The sequence below is a fragment of the Dendronephthya gigantea genome, unplaced genomic scaffold (assembly GCF_004324835.1).
Source record: "Dendronephthya gigantea isolate DGI-Jeju-01 unplaced genomic scaffold, DenGig_1.0 000096F, whole genome shotgun sequence".
Lineage (NCBI taxonomy): Eukaryota > Metazoa > Cnidaria > Anthozoa > Malacalcyonacea > Nephtheidae > Dendronephthya > Dendronephthya gigantea.
The window spans coordinates 634,422-654,910 of NW_021163106.1; the positions used below are offsets into that span (position 1 = coordinate 634,422).

General features: G+C 36.0%; 1 protein-coding gene across 2 annotated transcripts; it reads left to right on the forward strand.

Moving 5' to 3' along the window:
• Positions 1 to 5,882: 5,882 nt before the first annotated feature.
• LOC114533994 (endoplasmic reticulum-Golgi intermediate compartment protein 2-like) lies at positions 5,883 to 18,735 on the forward strand. 2 transcript variants are annotated; one of them, XM_028555633.1, is made up of 15 exons: positions 5,883 to 6,127; positions 7,264 to 7,372; positions 7,799 to 7,845; positions 8,609 to 8,676; positions 9,519 to 9,559; positions 9,880 to 9,975; positions 10,583 to 10,687; positions 11,721 to 11,776; positions 12,491 to 12,589; positions 13,107 to 13,135; positions 13,446 to 13,520; positions 13,881 to 13,923; positions 14,752 to 14,871; positions 15,607 to 15,671; positions 17,600 to 18,732. In XM_028555633.1, the coding sequence occupies exons 1-15, from the start codon at positions 6,010 to 6,012 to the stop codon at positions 17,699 to 17,701; spliced, it is 1,173 nt and encodes a 390-aa protein (XP_028411434.1). In that variant the 5' UTR covers positions 5,883 to 6,009; the 3' UTR covers positions 17,702 to 18,732. The 2 variants fall into 2 exon arrangements, with proteins under 2 accessions (XP_028411434.1, XP_028411432.1); XM_028555631.1 differs by having other exon boundaries at positions 6,034 to 6,980; positions 17,600 to 18,735.
• Positions 18,736 to 20,489: the final 1,754 nt, after the last annotated feature.

Genomic DNA, 20,489 nt, shown 5'->3' on the forward strand with positions numbered 1-20,489 from the left:
GTAAACAAGGAAAGTCCAAATCCAATGATGAATTGAGGAGCGAGCTGTGGTCAGCTATACGTACTATACCGGTTAAATCATCACGCAAATTTAGCATTGCATCTAGCTATTCCATTTCCCTAGAATTAGTCATACCTCTTAATTTAAATGGGCCTTAATAATTGCAAACCAACAGCGGTAACACAATGTTAAAAAAGATTGGTCATAAAAGTGAACTTCTCTCATTGTCTCGCCAAACCGTCAAAATATCATCACTAAATATGCAAGCTGCAAATTATATATTTGAATGGATATCAGTGGCACTACTATACACTTACTTCAGTGCCGTTATATATACATTGATACTTTAATTGCAGAACTGTTCAGAAATATATTCTGAAATTCAGAATATATTTGATTACCAGAAACGATAGTAATCTAATAAAAAATCATTCGCCAAATATTATTCGCTGGCAATGTGAATTTATTATATTATATATATACACAAGCGCCAGATATGAGGTATGCTGGAATTTCATTGGTTGGCTACTAGACAGATATTAATATTAGCTCATATATCTGTCTACTAGAGAAAGTAAACAAAAAGGCTGAAAGATTTGGGGAGTTGAGTGAAATAGAAATCCAAGCTTTAGTTGATAATAGCACACCAAAATGCACCGAAAGGGCGACAAAGTTTGTGTATATAATAAAACAGTTCACTCTCCTTGTATATGGCAGCTCATGCATATACGACTCGAGTTCGCAGAATAACTGTTAAATATATCGTTAATTAAATTAGTCAGTTCAACGACAACGATATTTTGGCTATTCATTTCAATTTCATGCACATGGAAATATTTTTAAAGCATTTTAAATGATTTTTTTTCGTATTTTTCGGTAAGATACTTTCTTAAAAATGAGTGGCCGTTTAACATTTTACACTTAGCATTTGACGTTTAAAATGAAAATTCGTTTATTTGTAAAATTCATGAAGGCATGTTTTTAAAACGACGTTATATGGGAATGGAAAAGAATGGACGATATGAATCGTACATTTGAAGTTCGATATCTTGCCAAAAAATAACCTGTGTCACTTAATGCTGTATATAACAACCGCCTAAAATATGTTCAGTAATATCACATTTATATATACTAAAAAAACATTTGCTAGTGTTGGCAAGACAAACCCGACGCAAAAAGATAGAGCAATTAAAATTGGATTATAATTTGATCATGATTGTCACGCCATGGGGCATTTTTCAACTCAATTTCAAGGCAATTTTCAAAGCAATAATATGGCCACTGAAATATTGTTAGACATACTGACTTCTCATTAAATAATTATGCAGATGTCAAATATCCAAAGCCGGTAAAACAACGAGTCGTATTATACAAAATTCTTCTAATGATTTTTAGTAAAATTGAATTGAGGAATTTTTTATTAAATAACGCATCAGAAGCACTGCATGAATCGATATTCTTGCATGAACGCTCATCGCCTCGTTAAAGAACGCTGATCGCCTCCTCGTGAGATCAGAAACTTCATGCATCGTCAGCGAGCACCTGCTGACAAAGGAAAGTCTGTTTTATTGTATTGAAACAGTATTTATAGTTGAAGACGCTTTATTAAATTGCCAACAAGCATAAACTAATAAACTAAAATATAGATATATGCCTAGTGTTTTAAGCTTTGTAAAGTAACTTAAATCAGTCTGGTAATTAACAGACTGACGCGTGTGCACTCCATTCGCGCAATGTTAAGATATAATTATGTGAAAGCGCCTAGTCCTATAGCTAGGCGTCCTACGTCTCTCCAAGTATATTCATTACACATGCATGCATGCATTTAAACACGAGAACTGAAGAAAGCGAGTGTTATCAAAGCGAGTGTCGCCGGGTATCAATAAGTCATTTTGACCGATAAGAAATACTGATATGTCGGGAAATTATCTTTATCGATACGGCATGTTTACAACTACTGTAATCAGGGGCTAATATTCAAGTTGACTCATTCAAGAGAGACGTAAAAGTGTTATTTTATGCTTGATACAAACGGCTTCCGACATTAATCTTCTCTGAGTCTAAGACGCCATGCAAGCATGAAGTGCGAAACTCGCACACACACACTAAAAAATAACTTCTTATTTAGTAACTAACACTATAATTATAGGTTTGTTCAATGAAATATTGGACTATAGATCTTTACAATAGGCCGATCGGTGATATTCCTCTGCAAGGTTGAGAAACTTGAGAGAAAGTGGTTTATTATGCAATACGGCACTTTGTTTAACAAAATATTCAACAGAAAGGGTTTTTGTTCATGCCCATGCACGCTATAGTGGAAGCTTGGCTGCATCCTTCTGCCGGGAAACTCTTAAGGTCTGTTCACGCGATCCAATTTTGTTGGATCCAATTCACTTCTGACGTATGGAATATAGTCGGTTATCGATGAAGCAGTAGTGCTTTGACTTCGGTGGATTTTCTGCTCATATACATTACAAGACAACAGACTATAAAACATCCATCAGAAGTGAATTGAATCCAACAAAATTCGATGGTGTGAACAGACCTTTGGAATTCATAAGGCGAATATCGTTTGTTGTCGCTGAGTATATTTTCCAGCTGAGTATATTATTCTACATTTTAGAAATAATTTCTTATAACAATAATACTTCATTTCCATTCCGTGGCATATCGGTGGAAGGGCTGAATAAATTATTACAACTTCAATCAGTCCCATCGCATTGTTGCATTGGTAGGTTTGTATTCGAAAATATTATTTCGAGATCCGGCATAACTGAAAGCGCGTTGTTAATGTGCTTTGCACTTTGATCTTGTAAACTTTCAAAACGGAAAAAAATGTATTAATACATTTCGAATGAAAATATAGTCATCATCAAGGAGACTCTATTAACTTTGCGAACCGATTATCGTAAATTAGCGACAATTTAATTAAATGGGTGTCGCTTGCGCACTAATTTCAATTCCACGCCCACCCACATAATTATATAGCGGCCTTTTAGTTTTTACAATACATATAGAGTGAAAATATAAAACTTTAAGCAGCTATTGTATTGCTCAACGTTTTAGCCGCGTTTTCTCGACGAACTTATAAAGTCGCGCACATGAGTAAGCAAATAGCAATCCACACCTTACAATTAAGGTCTCGACCACAAACCACGATAGCGAGTGCTACAATGCATTAAGCACTGTACTGCGTACAGGAAAATAACTTAGTTTTAGTTCTTCCCTTAGCCAAGTGTAGTCTGAGCACAGCTAGACGGCAATGATAGCACACAAATACTGAAGAGAGACAAGAAGGATAAATCTATATAGAGCAATACACCTGACAATCAATGCTAATTTAAGCTGACAAGACACATCAACATGGTGTTCCAACTACAGAGCTATTTGGCGTATTCGCTGTCCAAGTTACCAGTGAACCTATCGAACTATGTTACTCAGAAAAGATAAGTTATTATAGTGGATAATGCGGTCAATATACTTCGTTAAGTTTAAATTACTATAGTTCATTAAAAGTCCAAAATTGCTCAACACTGTTCTCATTAATTTTTTTGGGTCGTTTTACCGGCGAACGTAGCAGTTTGTTGTTTCCTGCGGAATTTTGTCCATCGGTTCTGCTCATAATAATCTGAGGACTATCTGGTGTAAAAACACAACTTTAGTTTGCATAAGAAGGTGGCAAAGCAGGTAGCAAAGAAATCATAGCGAAACATTCTTTAGTGGTTAAATTTAGGTCCGAATTATAATTTCGTAAAACATGCTCTTTGTGGTGACATGGTCGCATGAACTCACTTAATCAGTCGTCATTGTTTTGTCCCAATATAGCCTTATGTCATCATCAATGCAATGTCATCATCATATAATGTTTCATTGATTGAAATATATATTTTCATTTATTCCTCTAAATATTAGCTTTTATCATTTCTTTTGGATAATTTATTTTTCATTTTATACACAACTGTAATTTATATTATCCCAAATTAACACTTGAGAAGATTCACTTAGACTTGGCAAGTTTTGTCGTCTGTACAAATGATTGCAAAAATCAATGCATAAACCATCAAAAGCACTTGAAAACGCACTTCGAAAGGTATTAGACTAAAGTTCCAAGATTCGGCAGGCATAAATGTAATCTTTATCTGACAAAACGTAATATATATTTATAGTTATTTTATATTTATACACTTAGGCCCAGTCCATGCACCAATATTAAGCTACTAGCTTTTCCTAACAGGGTTAAAAAGTTGGGAACACTGTATCAAAATTCTGTATCAAATTCATTTCCTTTTCTTTCTTCAATATTCACCACGATATTACTAGCAGTGCTAATGAAACACTGTTACAGGCATGCCAACGATTCTGTTGCCCTATTTTTTGATACCGCTTATTTCTACCCTTAAGCCCATGTTGCACGGTCATTTTTTCTTCCAACTTGCAATGCAATTCTACTTTTGAGAGAGGTAAATCAGGCAACCGCGAAACTTTAATGTTTATTACGCTCCATGTACGCTTACATTTGAATACTCTGTACAAATTTAAATCTTCTAAAAGTTGGATTGCATTGCAAGTTGCAAGAAAAATTGCACCGTGTAACATGGCCTTTACTTTCGCGATTTTTGGTGATGGACTTCATCAACGTTGGATCAACTTTTGGACCAATTATTCCAAGAGAATATTGATTGAGCTCAAATAGAGAAAAATTCTTTGCCCGTGTACCAAACCGTGAAATTGAGACATCTGTCCCTGTCTTTTTTTCCGATAACTAACAAAAATAGCGGAGTGCTTTTTTGATGATTTTTTTTATTGAACATTTTACGCTCTTTCTGAGGTGGGATTTCAAAGGGAATGGAATCATATATAATTGCCTGTTTCACACTCAATTGTGGACCCACTAAAGTTGCAATATCGACGTGAAATCATTTTCTACGGTATGCGGTGATTACAACGGACTGGGTGTCATAAATACCTCAGAGTCATTTTACTCAGACTCCCTATAAACGTACACAAGGTGACCGCCTTAGTTGATAAAACTGAGCAATTGATTGTTAGTCACGTAGGTGTAGAGTTTTTGTTTTCGTCTGGGTGTGTGTGTGTGGGGGGGGGGGTTGGTTAAACTTTAGATACATGATATTTAGGTAGCAAAACCTTCTGACATTAGATACAATAATAAATAGGAATTTTCGTCTTGATATATAGTTGCATCGGTAGTCATGGTTTATATGGTCGATAGGCGGAGATAGTATTTACAAATGATTATGACTATGTGGTTAGAAAAGCTAGTGAAAGGTTACCTTAAAGGTAAAATAAACCTCAAAGGTAAAATAAACAAGCTGGCATGCATTTTATGATTTATGTTATCAGTTTATGTTATGATTTATGTTGTGTGTTAGACCTTTTTATTACAAAGTTACAAACAAGCTATAAGTGTTTCAAACCGCATGCTTTAATTAGATAATATAAAAGTGTGAAAACATAATTGCATTTCTTTAATTAATAAATCTCTTCTTGATACGAAAGTGTTGAAGAGCAATAAATGTAGATGTAAATAAAAAAAATCGATAAGGATACAGAATGTGGTAGCATGCAGATCGAAATTTCGTATTTTGCAATTGCTTTTCCGAGTTGTTTGATATATTATTATATTCACCAATGATACCGTTTCATGTTTATATAAGGATGCCTTTTCAAAGATAAGGATGTCTTTTCATAGCTCTGATGCAATAATTACCTTCTGGAAAATTTTAGTACCCCCCCCCAGTAAGATATCTCGTCGGCAGCACTTTATAGCAAAAGTAACTTCCAGTACGAGGACATAATAGAACAAATGGGGATAGATCCATTATTTATGAAACACGAGCTGAATTAATCAAACATGGATATCGATCCGTGTTGTTCTTTTATTATCTTTTTATAGATTTTTAACTTTTTGGCGAAATTTATCACATCTTTCACAATGTAAATGGACAATTATTTAACGCTGTAAAAAAAGGTATCCGAGCTAAGAGTATGAGGCGACTCGGCAGTGAATTGAGACAGAGGAAACATCTCAAAGTAATACAAGATTTGGATGCATTTCCCAAGGTGCCAGAAAGTTATCAAAAGACCACAGCTAGTGGCGGAACAGGTTGTAATGCTCTAATGGAATATTAAACTTTACACTTCCCTGCCAAATTAGGCAGATCTTTGTTATAGATCTCTATTTAGTCTGTTAGTTGGCTAAAATAGTTTCGGAACTCTGAAGATGCAAACGTTGACTCATCATTACCCTGACCAAATCCATATCTTCTGATCTTCAGTTTATAAAGACCCGTTTACGTGTAACCTACTCATTTTTGTGGAGCAATGGTTCATGCTCAGCCTTTGTGATTTACTTGTGTGTTTAACTGGAATTTATATCCAGTTTCACCGAGTTCCAAAATAGCCATGGAGCAGCTGGCAGCATCTTGCAATAACTTATCAAAAATGTACTTGAAGATAAAATGTGGTATATTACTAATGACTAGGGAGAAAACTTTTAAAAAATTTAGTATAACACATAGTAACACTTCTGGTTTAAGCAATTAGGTTTTCTGTCTATGCTACTGAAATTTTCCTCATAGCTGGGGATAAATTTTATAAGGGTACCAGCTGTTTTTACACTACCAATTTATAAAAAATATGTATACCTCACACTGTAACACCACACTGAGGACATAGATGCATAATGCACCTTGGACAATTAGGTTTCATAATTTGAATTAATGGCTGCTGAAGACTTGACCTTGTAAAATCATTATCTGATTGTATGAACACATGGTGGACTAGCATAATATGGAGCATTTACCAGGAAAACTCAAATACGGGGTGCCATTTAAAGCTCAAACATGAGCAACAACCAATGATCAATGAAAATGGGGTCCCAATCAGCATAAATACGAGGGGTGCATTGGGAAATTCCCTGGTGTCACTGTGGGCCAATCTGCCTGAAGAGCAATTAGGCAAGATTTTAGAAACCTGTATATACAAATAATGTCAAAGTTTATTGACCTTCAATCTAATACTTGGTCTGTGACAATAAACAAATGTTTCCTCCTTGATCACCAATTGTTATACATTTATTTATTAAACTTATCTAAATTGTAATTCATCCGACCACTACGTACAGAATCCCTGAGAATTGAGTATGGTTGTGAATACTGTTTAATGAATATCCAATTCATGATGTAATGGTAATTAATAAAATGTGTATTTAACAAGTTCCTTTGCACAATCCCTTTCTAGTTTCTATCCTGACATTTCTCTTCATTGGGATATTGATCATCTCTGAGTTTCAATATTACCGGGCTACAGATATTCAATATAACTATGAAGTCGATGCTGATGCAGACAGGTATGTATTTTTTAACTTGTGTTGATTGCAAACTAAGTTGTTAATTTGCTTCCAAAAAGCAGATATTTGTATCTAAATAATATACCACTTGGCCGGTACTGTAGATATCTTAGCACAAAGCAATACTGGATATACACTATACTACACTATATATATAAACAGTCTTTTAAAAACATTTTGTTTTTATTTATGTAATTGTTATATTATATCTTGTTTTTGAATTAAAAACAGTATATCTGGTGGGTACCATATACCTATTATCTTTTAGTCGGTACAATGTGTAAAGTTGGCATGTTCATGCAGACTGAGCTTTTACTAATCATGCATGCACATGTAGAGAGGGTCAGCATGCAAATATTAAAGATTTAAATACATACAGTATGCCATGTTCAATGTGTAAAACTATTTTTTAAATTTATTTTACAGTAAACTACAGATCAATGTTGACATTACTATTGCTATGCAATGCCAAGGTACATATATGATAACTGTATAGGGCTGTGTACGGGTATCTTAAATATATATAACTAGTTATCTGAGAAGATAGGACTTGGTCCACCGATTTGGTTGGTTTAATTTTTTGTACTAGTGATGCCAAAAAAGCCATTTTGATCATGCTTTGCTAAAGTTGACTGGTCATTTTGCTTGCTGATATTTCAGGGTTTATTTTAATCCTTGCAATACATGGAACAGCACAGCTGTAGTGATGAATCTAGGGAAAGTCTACTGTGTGTCAAAAACCCTAAAGTTGGTTTAGAAAATGCTAAAATCTAAACAGAGCCCCGTGAAGGTCACTAATTTGCAATTTTTAAAATGCATTTGTTTTACAAAAAACAAGTATATAAGTAATCTTACTTGCAAAAAAAAGGTTTTCTTGTGTGGCTAAGACAAAGCTTTTTGTTCTTGATGAAAGTACCTATTTGGAAAATAATACTACCATGTTTTACACCAACAAAACGTCATTTCTAGTATTAGGTATCACTCAGACTTAGCCAGTACAGTAAGATCAAAGTTAAGAGTTATATGTACATGACTTAAATTTGCTGTAATTATCCATTTTTATGTACGAATGCTGAGAGAGAATATTGTTCCTGAACTGATGGTCCTTTTAGAAATCTTGTTAACCTTACTGCCAGTAGCTACACAATGTTAAAGTTAGAATTGGATATAAAAGATGATGTACAGTATGTTGTATACTGTAAGTATGTAATGAATAATTGACGATATTTTTCATAGATATTGGCGCTGACATCCTGGATTTATCAGGAGCAACAATTGAAGGGGAGAATATAAAAGAAGAAGCTGTAAGAAAATAATAACTTTGGATTGATTTTTTAGTTATTTCTCCCTATTCCTATGTTCTCCACTAGGCGAATTTTTTCGCGCGATCAGTTGAAGAGTAGGAAGCGATTCTACTTTTAGCGGCGAATTTTTTCGCAAACCAATCACCTCACGGGATTTCGGATATCGCTTCGTTGCGCGAATAAATTCGGCTAGGGGAGAACGGGCTTTAGATTACTCCGACACGTGCAGCACTTCATTTCACCACGAAGCTCTTCTTCTTTTCTTCTCCTATCAATCAACAGGCTGCTTTCCAGTTACACGTTTCTCGTATCCGCAATTCGTTCCTTTAGAATGACGGTTTTAGACGACACAAATTCATAAGCGTGCTCAATACGCGTGAAACAATACTCGTCGGTTTTGATCTGACAATTCTTGCCTGTTTCGTGTGTTCGCATCCCTGAAATTGTGAGGTTATATAGCTAACATGGACGCCGGAACGATCCGAGGGCAAAGTGGGCAGATTTTTGTGAAAGGGCACTCCTGTAGCAGCGCATTAATAATAAAGAGTGTTTGCAAAACATCGTCAGTTGAACTTCGTAACGACGTGTTTTCTCTTTCCAAGATAATTTCTGTGTCTTAGACGATTGCGTTATTCTTGATGCTCGTTTGTTGCACTTCTACTTCGGATATAGAATGTAATTAATCCTTTACTTGAAAGGGCATTTTTGCCCCCCTTGCACCTGCTGGTAAAAGGCAAGGGGGGCAGCTGCTCCTGCTTCCCCCCCTGTTCGGCGTCCCTGGAGGTTAATGGTATATATTGACAAGGGATAACAAATAATTACTATATGTTTACTCATTTCAGACTTTCTTTGAACTCGCAGAAAATCAAAAGGAATGGCTAAGGTTAGTTTATTTATTGAAACAGTTCAAAATATTATAGAATATAACCGTAAATTGCCGTCTACTGTACATGCATACAAGACGTACGTCATTTCGAAATGCTCTCCACAAAGAAAGCGGTTTGCTACCTCAAAGCCTAGTTGCAAGTTCACTGCGAGTTCTTGCATAAACGTTTTCATTGAATGAAGACCTTCGCTGCGAGATGGTCACTGCAATGCATACCTGAAGACGCTATACTTGCGCCTAAAGAGAGTCGTTGTTTTTCCGATCGTATACTGTTTGCACATGCATTTTTTGACTTTATAATTACTGCCAAATATTAGGAAATTCCAAGAGATGAAGTCAACGAAGGAAGGTTACAGAACAATCAACGAAATTGAACTGTTTGAAAGAAACATTCCCACAGCGATGCCACAGCGGTAAGACAGTTCTATATGCCTACCTGCAGACCTGTACCTAGTAGCTATATAGGGCTGCAGCGATCGACACCAATATTTGCCCCCGTTTATAAACCGTCATAAGAATGCTTTGCATGCCTGAAAATGTCGGAAAAAAGCTTTAGCAAGATGACTAAAGACGGTGTTACACTATGCAACTTTCCTTGCAACTTGCAATGCAATTCCACTCCTGAGGCATTTAGCTAAAGTTGACAAATACGAACATTTTTTAGGATCTGCTAACGCTTTCATCACATTTCGAACACTCTTTACAAAATTAACATTCCTCAAAATTTTAGCTAATTGCATTGCAAGTTGCAAGTAAAATTGCATAGTGTAACAGCGCCTTAACTGCAGGTTTTTATCAACGTTACCCGAACCTTACGAAACGTTAGTTTGTTTTCTGTCCTGCGCGGGCTGCGCCTGGTCGTGAATTGTATTTTTCGCAACATTCACGGTTTGATCGTTAAATTCGATTTCTAAAGGAATCATTTATGAATAGAACGATTGAGAAATCAAAGGAATGCATATTGAGGTTATGATGAACCTTACACTATATCTAACGTTTATCGGATGTTTTGTTGTGTAGGGATGATTTGTTGCAGAAATCTTCAAGTCAACCGGATAGTTGTCGATTTTTTGGTTCTTTCGCCGTGAATAAAGTGGCGGGAAACTTTCATGTAACTGTTGGGAAGTAAGTATACAATCAAAATGTTTTTCTGCATACCCCAAGAGATTCTCGGTTTTAGCTATATCAGTGCTAATATCATTAGCTTTATAGCGAATGCACAAGGACTTAGCAGGTTGATTGCATATATGGGGTGCCTCCTTTTGACTTATACCAGATTATCTCAGGAGAATTAACGACTACTCACACTAGCTTTCCTGAGTCCTGACGAAGGTCAGGGGCCGGTTGTTCGTACGGCGTTTAGCTTAAACGGTGGATAAGTTAAAAATGGAAAACCAAATTATCTATTTATTAAACAACTGAGATCAAAGATTTCGATGTAAATAGTGTAATTGTCATTGGAAGTACATATTAACTGCATAAAATGCAGGTTCGGTCATACAAAAGAGGCACGAGAGTATTTTTAAACTTCGGCTTATCCACCACTAAACGCCTTTCGAACAACCGGCCCCTGAACACCGCTGTCTAACTACTCTAGGCAGTTGTAATACCGTTTTAATTCGGCTGTTTTAATACATTCATAAAAGTAAATGTATGTATAAAATTGATTAACGTGCAGTTTAAAAAGAAACTTACCTGGCTACAGTGGAAGAATTTGAATATACTTCGGCGATATTGTACGATCTACACCTATATATTTCTTTTCATTTTGGAATAAATTAAAAAAAAAATCAATCGTCACCAATGGCTCAAATTTTGATTCGATTTTATGCCTCTATATAATGGAACAACAGGAAATATTATCAACTAGGCTACTTGTGACATAGCTAAATTTAAGGCTGCGTGGAAGTTATTTTTATCAGACGGAAAATGTCTTTACATTTTTGCTCAAAGACATACTTTGTCACTCCGTGACACTCTCTCTGGTCCTTTTTGAAACTATACTTATAAGCGATTAGTGATTAGTTTTGAAATCGGATTCAATTTGGCTTGAATGGTTTTATCGATTTAGTTATATAGAGTTTACTGCATGGTTGTCGCTATACTATATAATAATTATACTGAAAATCCAACTTCGTTTTTTTTTCATTCTATGCAGGTCCATACCACATCCAAGAGGTCACGCTCATTTAAGTGCCTTTGTACCTTCCAATGGTAAGTGCAGGGTTTCTTATCATTTTGCGTTTGCGAGGAATGTTTCTTGTTAACTGCACGTCTGCGTTTACCCAGGCTGAGCGAATTTACACGCATTTAACCGGCCAAAATTCGTTCTTTTTTATTTTCTCACCCAAATCTGTGATTCGTTCTGCAGGTTTTCGACGTTGCTATATATAACTTTTCCTGTTAAGAGATCCAAGGCCGAAACGGACGAAATTGATATATAATTTCCAAATTCATGTAACGAGGGTCTTCGCGGTTTGTTTGGAAGTGTTGAAGAAACTTTTTAGCGCAAGTTAGGTTTATTTTTACAGCTAGTTTATTTTGCGTAGGTCTGAGTAAGTATATTTACCCCACAAACGAGGCTTTGTATGTATAATATTTCCGTCACGCGACTGCTAATGATGCATAAAATTCGTTGGTAACGCGTTAAGCCCGCCGCACACGAGAGCTATCAGCTGAGCTAACGACCTCACGAGACCGTTAGCTCAGTTCGAAAACCATCCGCACACGAGAATCTTGCTTCCTGAGGCGGATTTCGCATGAAAACTATTCGCACACGAGAGAAACTTGCTTAGCTAACAGCCTCGCAAGGTATACTATAGCTCTCGTGCACGGCGGGCTTTACATTTCACTTTAACCTCGTTCGAAATCTGTGCTGAACTTCCCAGTTTTTGATCACAAAATTTACCAGCTTATTTTGTGTTTTAGAGTATAATTTTACACATCGTATTGATCACCTTTCTTTTGGACCTCGTGTGCCTGGAGTTATTAGCGCTCTGGATGGTGATATTCAAGTTACCCATAACAGTAAGTTTTTACCAATCGCATTATCTTGCATGCCTGACATGAAGGCACAGGCCAAACTGATAACAAACAGCTAGTTTTCTAAGCATTAACATTCGGGTCACCCACAATTATTCAGTGGTGATCTAAGTAAGGCAATAAAATATAGCAGGACGAATTATATTTTACGATCCCTTTAGCAATCTTAGTGACTAGGCGCCAGCTTTGTAAAACCGTTTACACTTTACAGTGGCTACATTTTGCATTGTTAAATTCTAGTTAACTCAGAAATAGATAACTCTGATTGGCCAATTCTGTCCTTAATTACAGTTATAAGTTAACTACACTTTTATACAACTGGCAGCGGCAGGTTCGCAGAGGCGCGAACCTTTGTATGCCTGCTATAAATCTAGCCCATCATTATCATGTGGTGTTCATTCAATGGTATTGCGTAAGCGATCGGCATGTGCAGAGTTTTCCAATGCAGTCTTTGTTCTTATGACTTGCTACAAAAATCAATTATTTATTTTTTTGAATTTAGATCTTCACACTTATCATTATTATATTAAGGTAAATTTGTGTTGTTTATTTTTTATGATATCGATTACAGTAAAAACGTCCTATATAGCTATATACGCCTGAGACGCCGTTTCCTTGCGCCATATGCAGTGCCAGTTAGTCTGTGACCAGAACAAACGGTTTTCTTCTTCGAGACTAATGCTGGTGTTTTAATAAATATTTTATAAAAGAGCATTCCTTAAAGTATTGTTTATTGAGTCAATATATGAAAACGAAAACAAGGGTATTGCATGTAAAAACAACTTGCATGCAGTATGTATCTTGTTAATTAATGTACATGTTGTCCATCTGCTTCAAATAGATCGTTCCTACAAGTATCAAAATGCTAAGTTGGCGAAATGAATTAAAGACAAACCAATACTCTGTAACACAGAGGGTGAGTAATGTATTTCCCACTATTTTCCACTGTTCTTCCTTTCTACCATTTGATGGCATAAAAGAATCAGCATGCATGTACTGAAATATAAGCAAGCGCGGGGAGAAGTAAACTGGTGAATTTACTCAATAACATACACCAGGAGAAGACGGTCGCTGTCGAAAATTGCCCGTGTGGCCAAGGTTTGATTTAAGCTCACATGAATAAAGAACCCTATTGTATCGCTCACCCGCTGTCTATAACCTTGCGTTAGTCGATATAATGTAGTTTATACTACATGAGAAGTGGCTATTGCTGTAAATGTCCAAAGACGTTGTGTTTAATCTTTAAAACTGTTGTAATCTGATCTCATTTTTTTAGTCTCGAAAAATTAATCATGCAGGAGGAAGCCACGGTGTTTCAGGTAAGGTTATTTTGATATTTCTGCAAATACTGTACAACTGTACCTAAAATCACTTTCCATACTTAAATAAGTGCATTTGGACATGTAGTTACTCTCATACATGTTCAATACTCCCGCAAGGATACCGACGGAAAAGATTATTCACTATCGGTAATTAGTATTTTTCGTTTCATGCATGAACTCCAACCTGAGCATGGACATTCACGCTCACTGAAAACATATCAATTCTTCCTCGTAAAAACTAAAAAGCTGCAGTATATTGTGAAATCATATCAATTCTTCGTTCTCGTAAAAGCCGCAGTATATAATTATTGTGAGATCATATCAATTCTTCGTTCTCGTAAAAGCTGCAGTATATTGTGAGATCATATCAATTCTTCGTTCTCGTAAAAGCCGCAGTATATAATTATTGTGAGATCATATCAATTCTTCGTTCTCGTAAAAGCTGCAGTATATTGTAAAATAATATCAAACAGTATTGGACAAACCTCTAAACTCTACATACAATACTCCCTGGCAGAATATCCTAGAAGACACCAGCCCATATATAGATGTAGTATGCAGTCTTGCACATTTATAAATGCAGTATAATTACTCTGAAAATGTAGTTGTTGGCAGTATCTTTGTATAAAGATGAAAATATTTAGTTCGCTTGTTGAATAAAACGATAGACTTGATTTCTATTTTGAACTTAACCACCGCTTATGGTAAACGGGCTTGATATAACGGCCCCTGATCGTGAAGTCCATGATAAGGACACACATGTTTAAAATTTAACTTGTTGAGGTTCGTGTGGTGGATAATTATATCATTCTTTTTTTTGTACAGGAGTGTTTTTTAAGTACGATCTTTCATCAATTTTGGTTCGGGTGAGGGAAGTTCATCGACCATTTTGGCAGTTCTTGGTCAGACTTTGTGGAATCGTCGGTGGAATTTTCGCAACATCTGGTAAGATGACATTATATTATTTGTTATTGCCATATCATTTTCGTATGTGTATAGCTATATTTTAAAGCTTCCATAAAATGTTACTCTTTCTTGCATCCAAGCAATCTCACATCGCGTAAAAGCGATCAATTCGAAATCGTAAATTGTTGAAAATGAAGCTATTATTTACTTCATTTGCATCACCTGTGTATTGGTTATTCATCGAATTTCCGAGATAATTATAGGAAGAAGCCTGGCAAATAGAATATGGTGTCAAATTCGGATAGCGTGTCAGTCAAGTGTAGTTCAGAAACGTTCTTCAATATACAAGAAAACTTCTTGATTACAACTCGACTATTGCGGAGATTTTCAATCGTTACTTTATCGACATACCCACAAAAACTCTCCTTGCCCGGTAAATATCAGGGATCAGCACGTGCATGTCTCCTCTGCAGCGAGTACCAATTTTGTAATTCCCCCCGTCATTGAAAAATTCCACCAATTAATTGAAATGGTGCACAAAAAAATGCTTTCACCCAATATCAGGATACTCCCAATTCTATTGGAACTGTTAGAAAAACTAATATATATCGTGCAATGAACAAATTTCTCGGTGATTTTTCTTTATAGGGTAGAAATGATATACTTTTATTCCTATAGCTACTAGTGATATAGGTCAAAATATCGCAGTGTTTTTGTATTTTCTAAAATTTTAAAATGAAATATCATTGATGGGTGAATTTCTTATAATTTCAGGCATGCTTCATTCACTTGTTGGATTTTTTGTGGAAAAGCTTTATTGCCAGTTTAGCAAAAACAAGGTAGCGTTTATTTTTTACGAATAATATGATGTTAATTTAATAACTCGGGTGGGTATCAAATAAGCCCATTTCGTTAAATATTCTATACACATTGTCTTGGAAATGCATGAAATATAAAAACTTTGCTGTTTACTAACTATATGAAATTGTAAATGGCATAACTATTTCCATATAAATTATACAAGGTATCAAACTTCATGAAGGTATATTTCTGTATGAAAACGGCTTTCAACTTTTCATACATTTCTTGATACCCATGATTCTACAGGGTGTATCAAAAAAATGTCCCAAATGTGAAATTTCAGTTTTTCAGGATATTTTGCAAAATTTGGCAAATTTTTGTGTTCCTAGAGATAGTTAAGACTTATCTGGTATGCCTAGGCCAAGTTTTGTTTTTCATTAACAAAATTACGTTACCGGGGGGGGGGTGGTTCCTTTCCACTGATATTGAGAGGGTTTGCGCGCGAAAATGTGAAGCTGAAATTGAGATATTATTTAGCTGTCTAAAAGTAGGAAAGCTTTTTAATAAACTGTCAAAGTTTCAGGAAAAATAATGCATACTGGAAGCAACGCGCGACCCCTAAAGGTGACAAATATTTCATTGCGCGCAGTGGATTAAATGCATCGTTGATTTTAGCGTGACCGATCTCATGCAAGACTTGGCAAATAAATAAATTAAAGCGAGAAACTGAACACAAAAACAAAGAGATTTATTCGTGATGTTAATCCTCAGCATGTCCACCATTTCATTCTAAGCAAACTGCGGCTTGTCTGAGCATACTGAAACACGGAACAGCGAACCATTTGTCTGTCCATTCGCCTAGATTTGCCGGTGGTAGCGTAGGTGATTTGCAAGAAAAAATTTCGAACGAAATGGATAATAGGAGGCAGGACAGACAAATGTGGTTCGCCGTTCAGTGTTTACCATGCTCAGACGAGCCGCAGTTTGCCTTAGAAATAAATGGTGGAAATGTTGAGGATTAACATCAAGAATAAAAATCTTGTTATTAAATCGCTTCGTCTTCTTGTTCAGTTTCTTGCTTTAATTTATTCATTTGCATGAGATCGGTCACGCTAAAATCAACGATGCATTTAATCCACTGCGCGCAATGAAATATTTGTCACTTTTAGGGGTCGCGCGTTGCTCCCAGTTTGCATTATTTTTCCTGAAACTTTGACAGTTTATTAAAAAGCTCTCCTACTTTTAGACAGCGAAATAATATCCCAATTTCAGCTTCACATTTTCGCGCGCAAGTCCTTTCAATATCAGTGGAAAGGAACCACCCCCCCCGGTAACATAATTTTGTTAATGAAAAACCAAACTTGGCCTAGGTATACCAGATAAGTCTTAACTATCTCTAGGAACACAAAAATTTGCCAAATTCTGCAAAATATCCTCAAAAACGGAAATTTTACATTTGGGACATTTTTTTTATACACCCTGTAGTTCAGAAGCTAAACATGCAGACATTACTGAATTAGTGCATCAAAGACTCATGTTTGTTTTTATTTTGGAAAAAGCGTATAATCATTCTTTTAATGACTCGGGGCCGGTTAAACTCTTCACATTTGGCATATAACTAGGGTTCAGCGTATGGCAGCGTCTTCAAATAACTTAGCATCAAATGTGGTATATACAACTGCCTAAAATAGACAAAACACTTCTCGACGTTTCTACCTGAGGCCTTCGACAGGAGAGTTCTCCTGCATGACGAAGGCCCTCAGGTCGAAATGTGGAGAAGTGTTTACACGACTCTTATTGGCCACTTCTGTCTTTAGCTACTGTTAAAAGTTAACTAGTCTCTTATACAACTGGCTCCTGACTGAAATTAGTAAAATTGCAAAATTGCATTGATATATACTCTCTCCTGTCAGAAGTGATTATCAGCATTTCTCATTGATTGTGTTATTAATTTTTGGATCTATAGGACTCAAAGTCAGCTCTTGCTGAAGATACTAAAGAATCGCCAATTTCCAGTCACCATATTGCAAATTCCAATGGCCTTAGTCACCAACCAGTAGTTTCGTAGCAAATTAACTCACATGCATCCATGCCCGATGCACAGCGCTGTATACGTTGAAATACGCAATCTCTTTGCTAAAGGAAATTAAGCTTATTCCAAAAGTCAAGCTTATTCTAGCGTGGTTATCGATGTTTTTATTAATATGGCATTCATGATCGCTTTTTTAATTACGATAAATAGAACAGTCTTCCTTGGAATACAACTGTTTGGTTAAACCATGTCTTTAGTTAAAATTGTCTTTGCGTGAAACGAGACCATAGCACGCAGGGCTCACTTTCGTGATAAATGTTTGATAAATGTCATTTCTGCATAGTCATCAAAATGTTGTTCACTCTTGCAGGAGGTTGTCCTGCAAGATGTACACATGCACCCGTGAGAAAAACAAACTAGACTTTCCGGATAGATCTGTTTCAATATTATCCATGCATCTGTTTCAATATTATTTAAATAATTTAATCAATAAATCTTTGTGCACAACGCCGTTTTATGACGAAATTTTCCGTAGTTCGTCCCTTCTCGTATTTATACGACCAGACGGATGATGCGTCTCGACGAAGTACCCATTCAAATTCGTCTTAATAGACGAGCTATCCGGATAACTTGTGTTGACGGCGCGGATTCGTCCGTTTGCCCGTGTTTACAAGCAGACAAACTAGAGACTTGCCCAAGGCCAAGTTCGTCTAGACTGTCACGGATGATCCGTCTCTGGTATAATTGGAGCCAATGTATTTCACAGGGTGCAGCACAACATTGTTCACTCTTGTTTTCAACAATTTACATCAACATAATGATTTTTCGCGTGTATTTTGGGTTAATTCTGTGCGTGATTTAGAATGTCATACTTAGGTATAAGTTATTAAAAATGACAGAAGGTTTAAAAATGTAAAGTCCTATTAGATTGCTCTTCCTCTCGTGCAGATGTATTCTTTTATGCTAGGGCGGAGGAAGGGGTCGGCAGTCTGGCGAGATCTGGTCATTTTTATTACTCGATCGGATGCACATAAACATCCCCACCTGATTTATATATAATAATTATCACATTTATACCAAGAGGAGGCAGCTAATTAGTTTTTTTGCAGCTTTGGTTATAAATATGTTATGTTATGTTTTTATTTGTCGTCGTCAAAAGTGTGTTTGGCGCGAAATATACTAGTATTTTAATACTCAGTGCTATATTTATAGTACTGCTATATATGTAGTATATTACACCAAGTATCATTAACATTTCCTGAATCAAAATGGCGTCGATGTATTGTGAAACATGCAAATTCAGTTATTTTTCGAAGATGAAATGCTCGAAAACTGCAGGTTTGTGAAGGTGAAAAGAAGTGAATTTAGACTTTATTTATCCTAATTTTCTATGGTGTTTTCAAGTGGTGCCTGAAGGGGGGCAACGAAAATCGTTTTTCTAAGTGACTTCGTGCCAGAGAATACGGCCTTAGCCTTAGGCCCTTAGGCTTAGTCGCAGTTTGCACAGGATTGAAGATTTAATATAACTATATAAGCGTGAATTCCAAAGGCAAAGTCTAAGACAAAGTGAACGTATCCTGCGGTTTATTTACATTTTGATCAATTGAACTGCTATAAAGTCTATATATACTTTTTAAAGTGCGATGTGCTTCTGAATTTCGCGATCGAACAACATTTAGGTTCGCAAGGCATCTAAATGAGTATGAACTGTATTGTTTATGTTCCGAAGCTTTATTTTGAAGACTGGCACATGCACGTCTTGTTGAAAATACGTTCTCCCGTGGATTTGCAATTAATGTACTTGTAAAGAGAAACATCCACTTATGTTCGCATGTAATTATAAATTTGAGTTTCCTCTTCGTGTCGCTGCTAAGATAAAATGAAATACAAATGCCCTCGCCGCTCTAAACTTCTTCCGGCGCCCCTGGAAATATTGAATTTATTTTATAATGACCGATATTTTCAAGCATTTTACTTGGATTTCCTCGTCAAAAAAGGAAGATTTCAACCGCAAAGAATTAAGACTATACTATTCGACTGGCAGTATAATGGATAGCAATTCCAATGAAGACAATAATTTATCGTAAATTACTGTCTTCATTGGCATTGCTATCTTACGAAAATCTTACGAAGACGGGGCCAGTTAAAACGTTCGAAAACCAGAGACAGTAGCACGAAAAAAGATAACATAGTATCTTCTAGTAGTTCCGATGAAGATACTAGTTCTGAGAGAGTGAAGACAGAAAAAATCTTTAGTTCTAAAAGACCCAAGATTGAAGACAGTGATTCTAACGATATGAGTCTGATAGATTTAATACAAAGACAAAGCAAGTTTAAAAAGTTGAAAGATGATCACTGTTCCAACAGGAAGCGCAAATATTTACTCATTACGATCCAGGTCTTCAAATAGGACAACAACTAAAAAAAAAGGTTGAATCTGAAGGAGACAATTGTAGTCCAAATGTTAAAGGAGATTACATTCAGTGCTAGTAGTTTTAAAAACTTCGATCTTTAAAAATAAATTTCAAAAGATCAAGTTTTTAAAACTACTGGCCATGACTGATTCAGAAGGGGATGGATGGTCATACAGAGCTGAATAGAAAGTACATCTACTTGAAAAGATCACAGATAATAAATCTAGGCAGAGCAAGCAACAGACTTGGTGCTGGAGCGGATAGTATAGTGGAACTTCGGATTCTAGAAGATCAAAAGCATCAGAACTAGAAACAACTGACATGGAATCTAACTCAGAAAGTAGTAACTTGGACAACAAACAAAAATGCTCAAAAACTTTTTTCAGGATCTGGATCAATTGTTGCTTCTT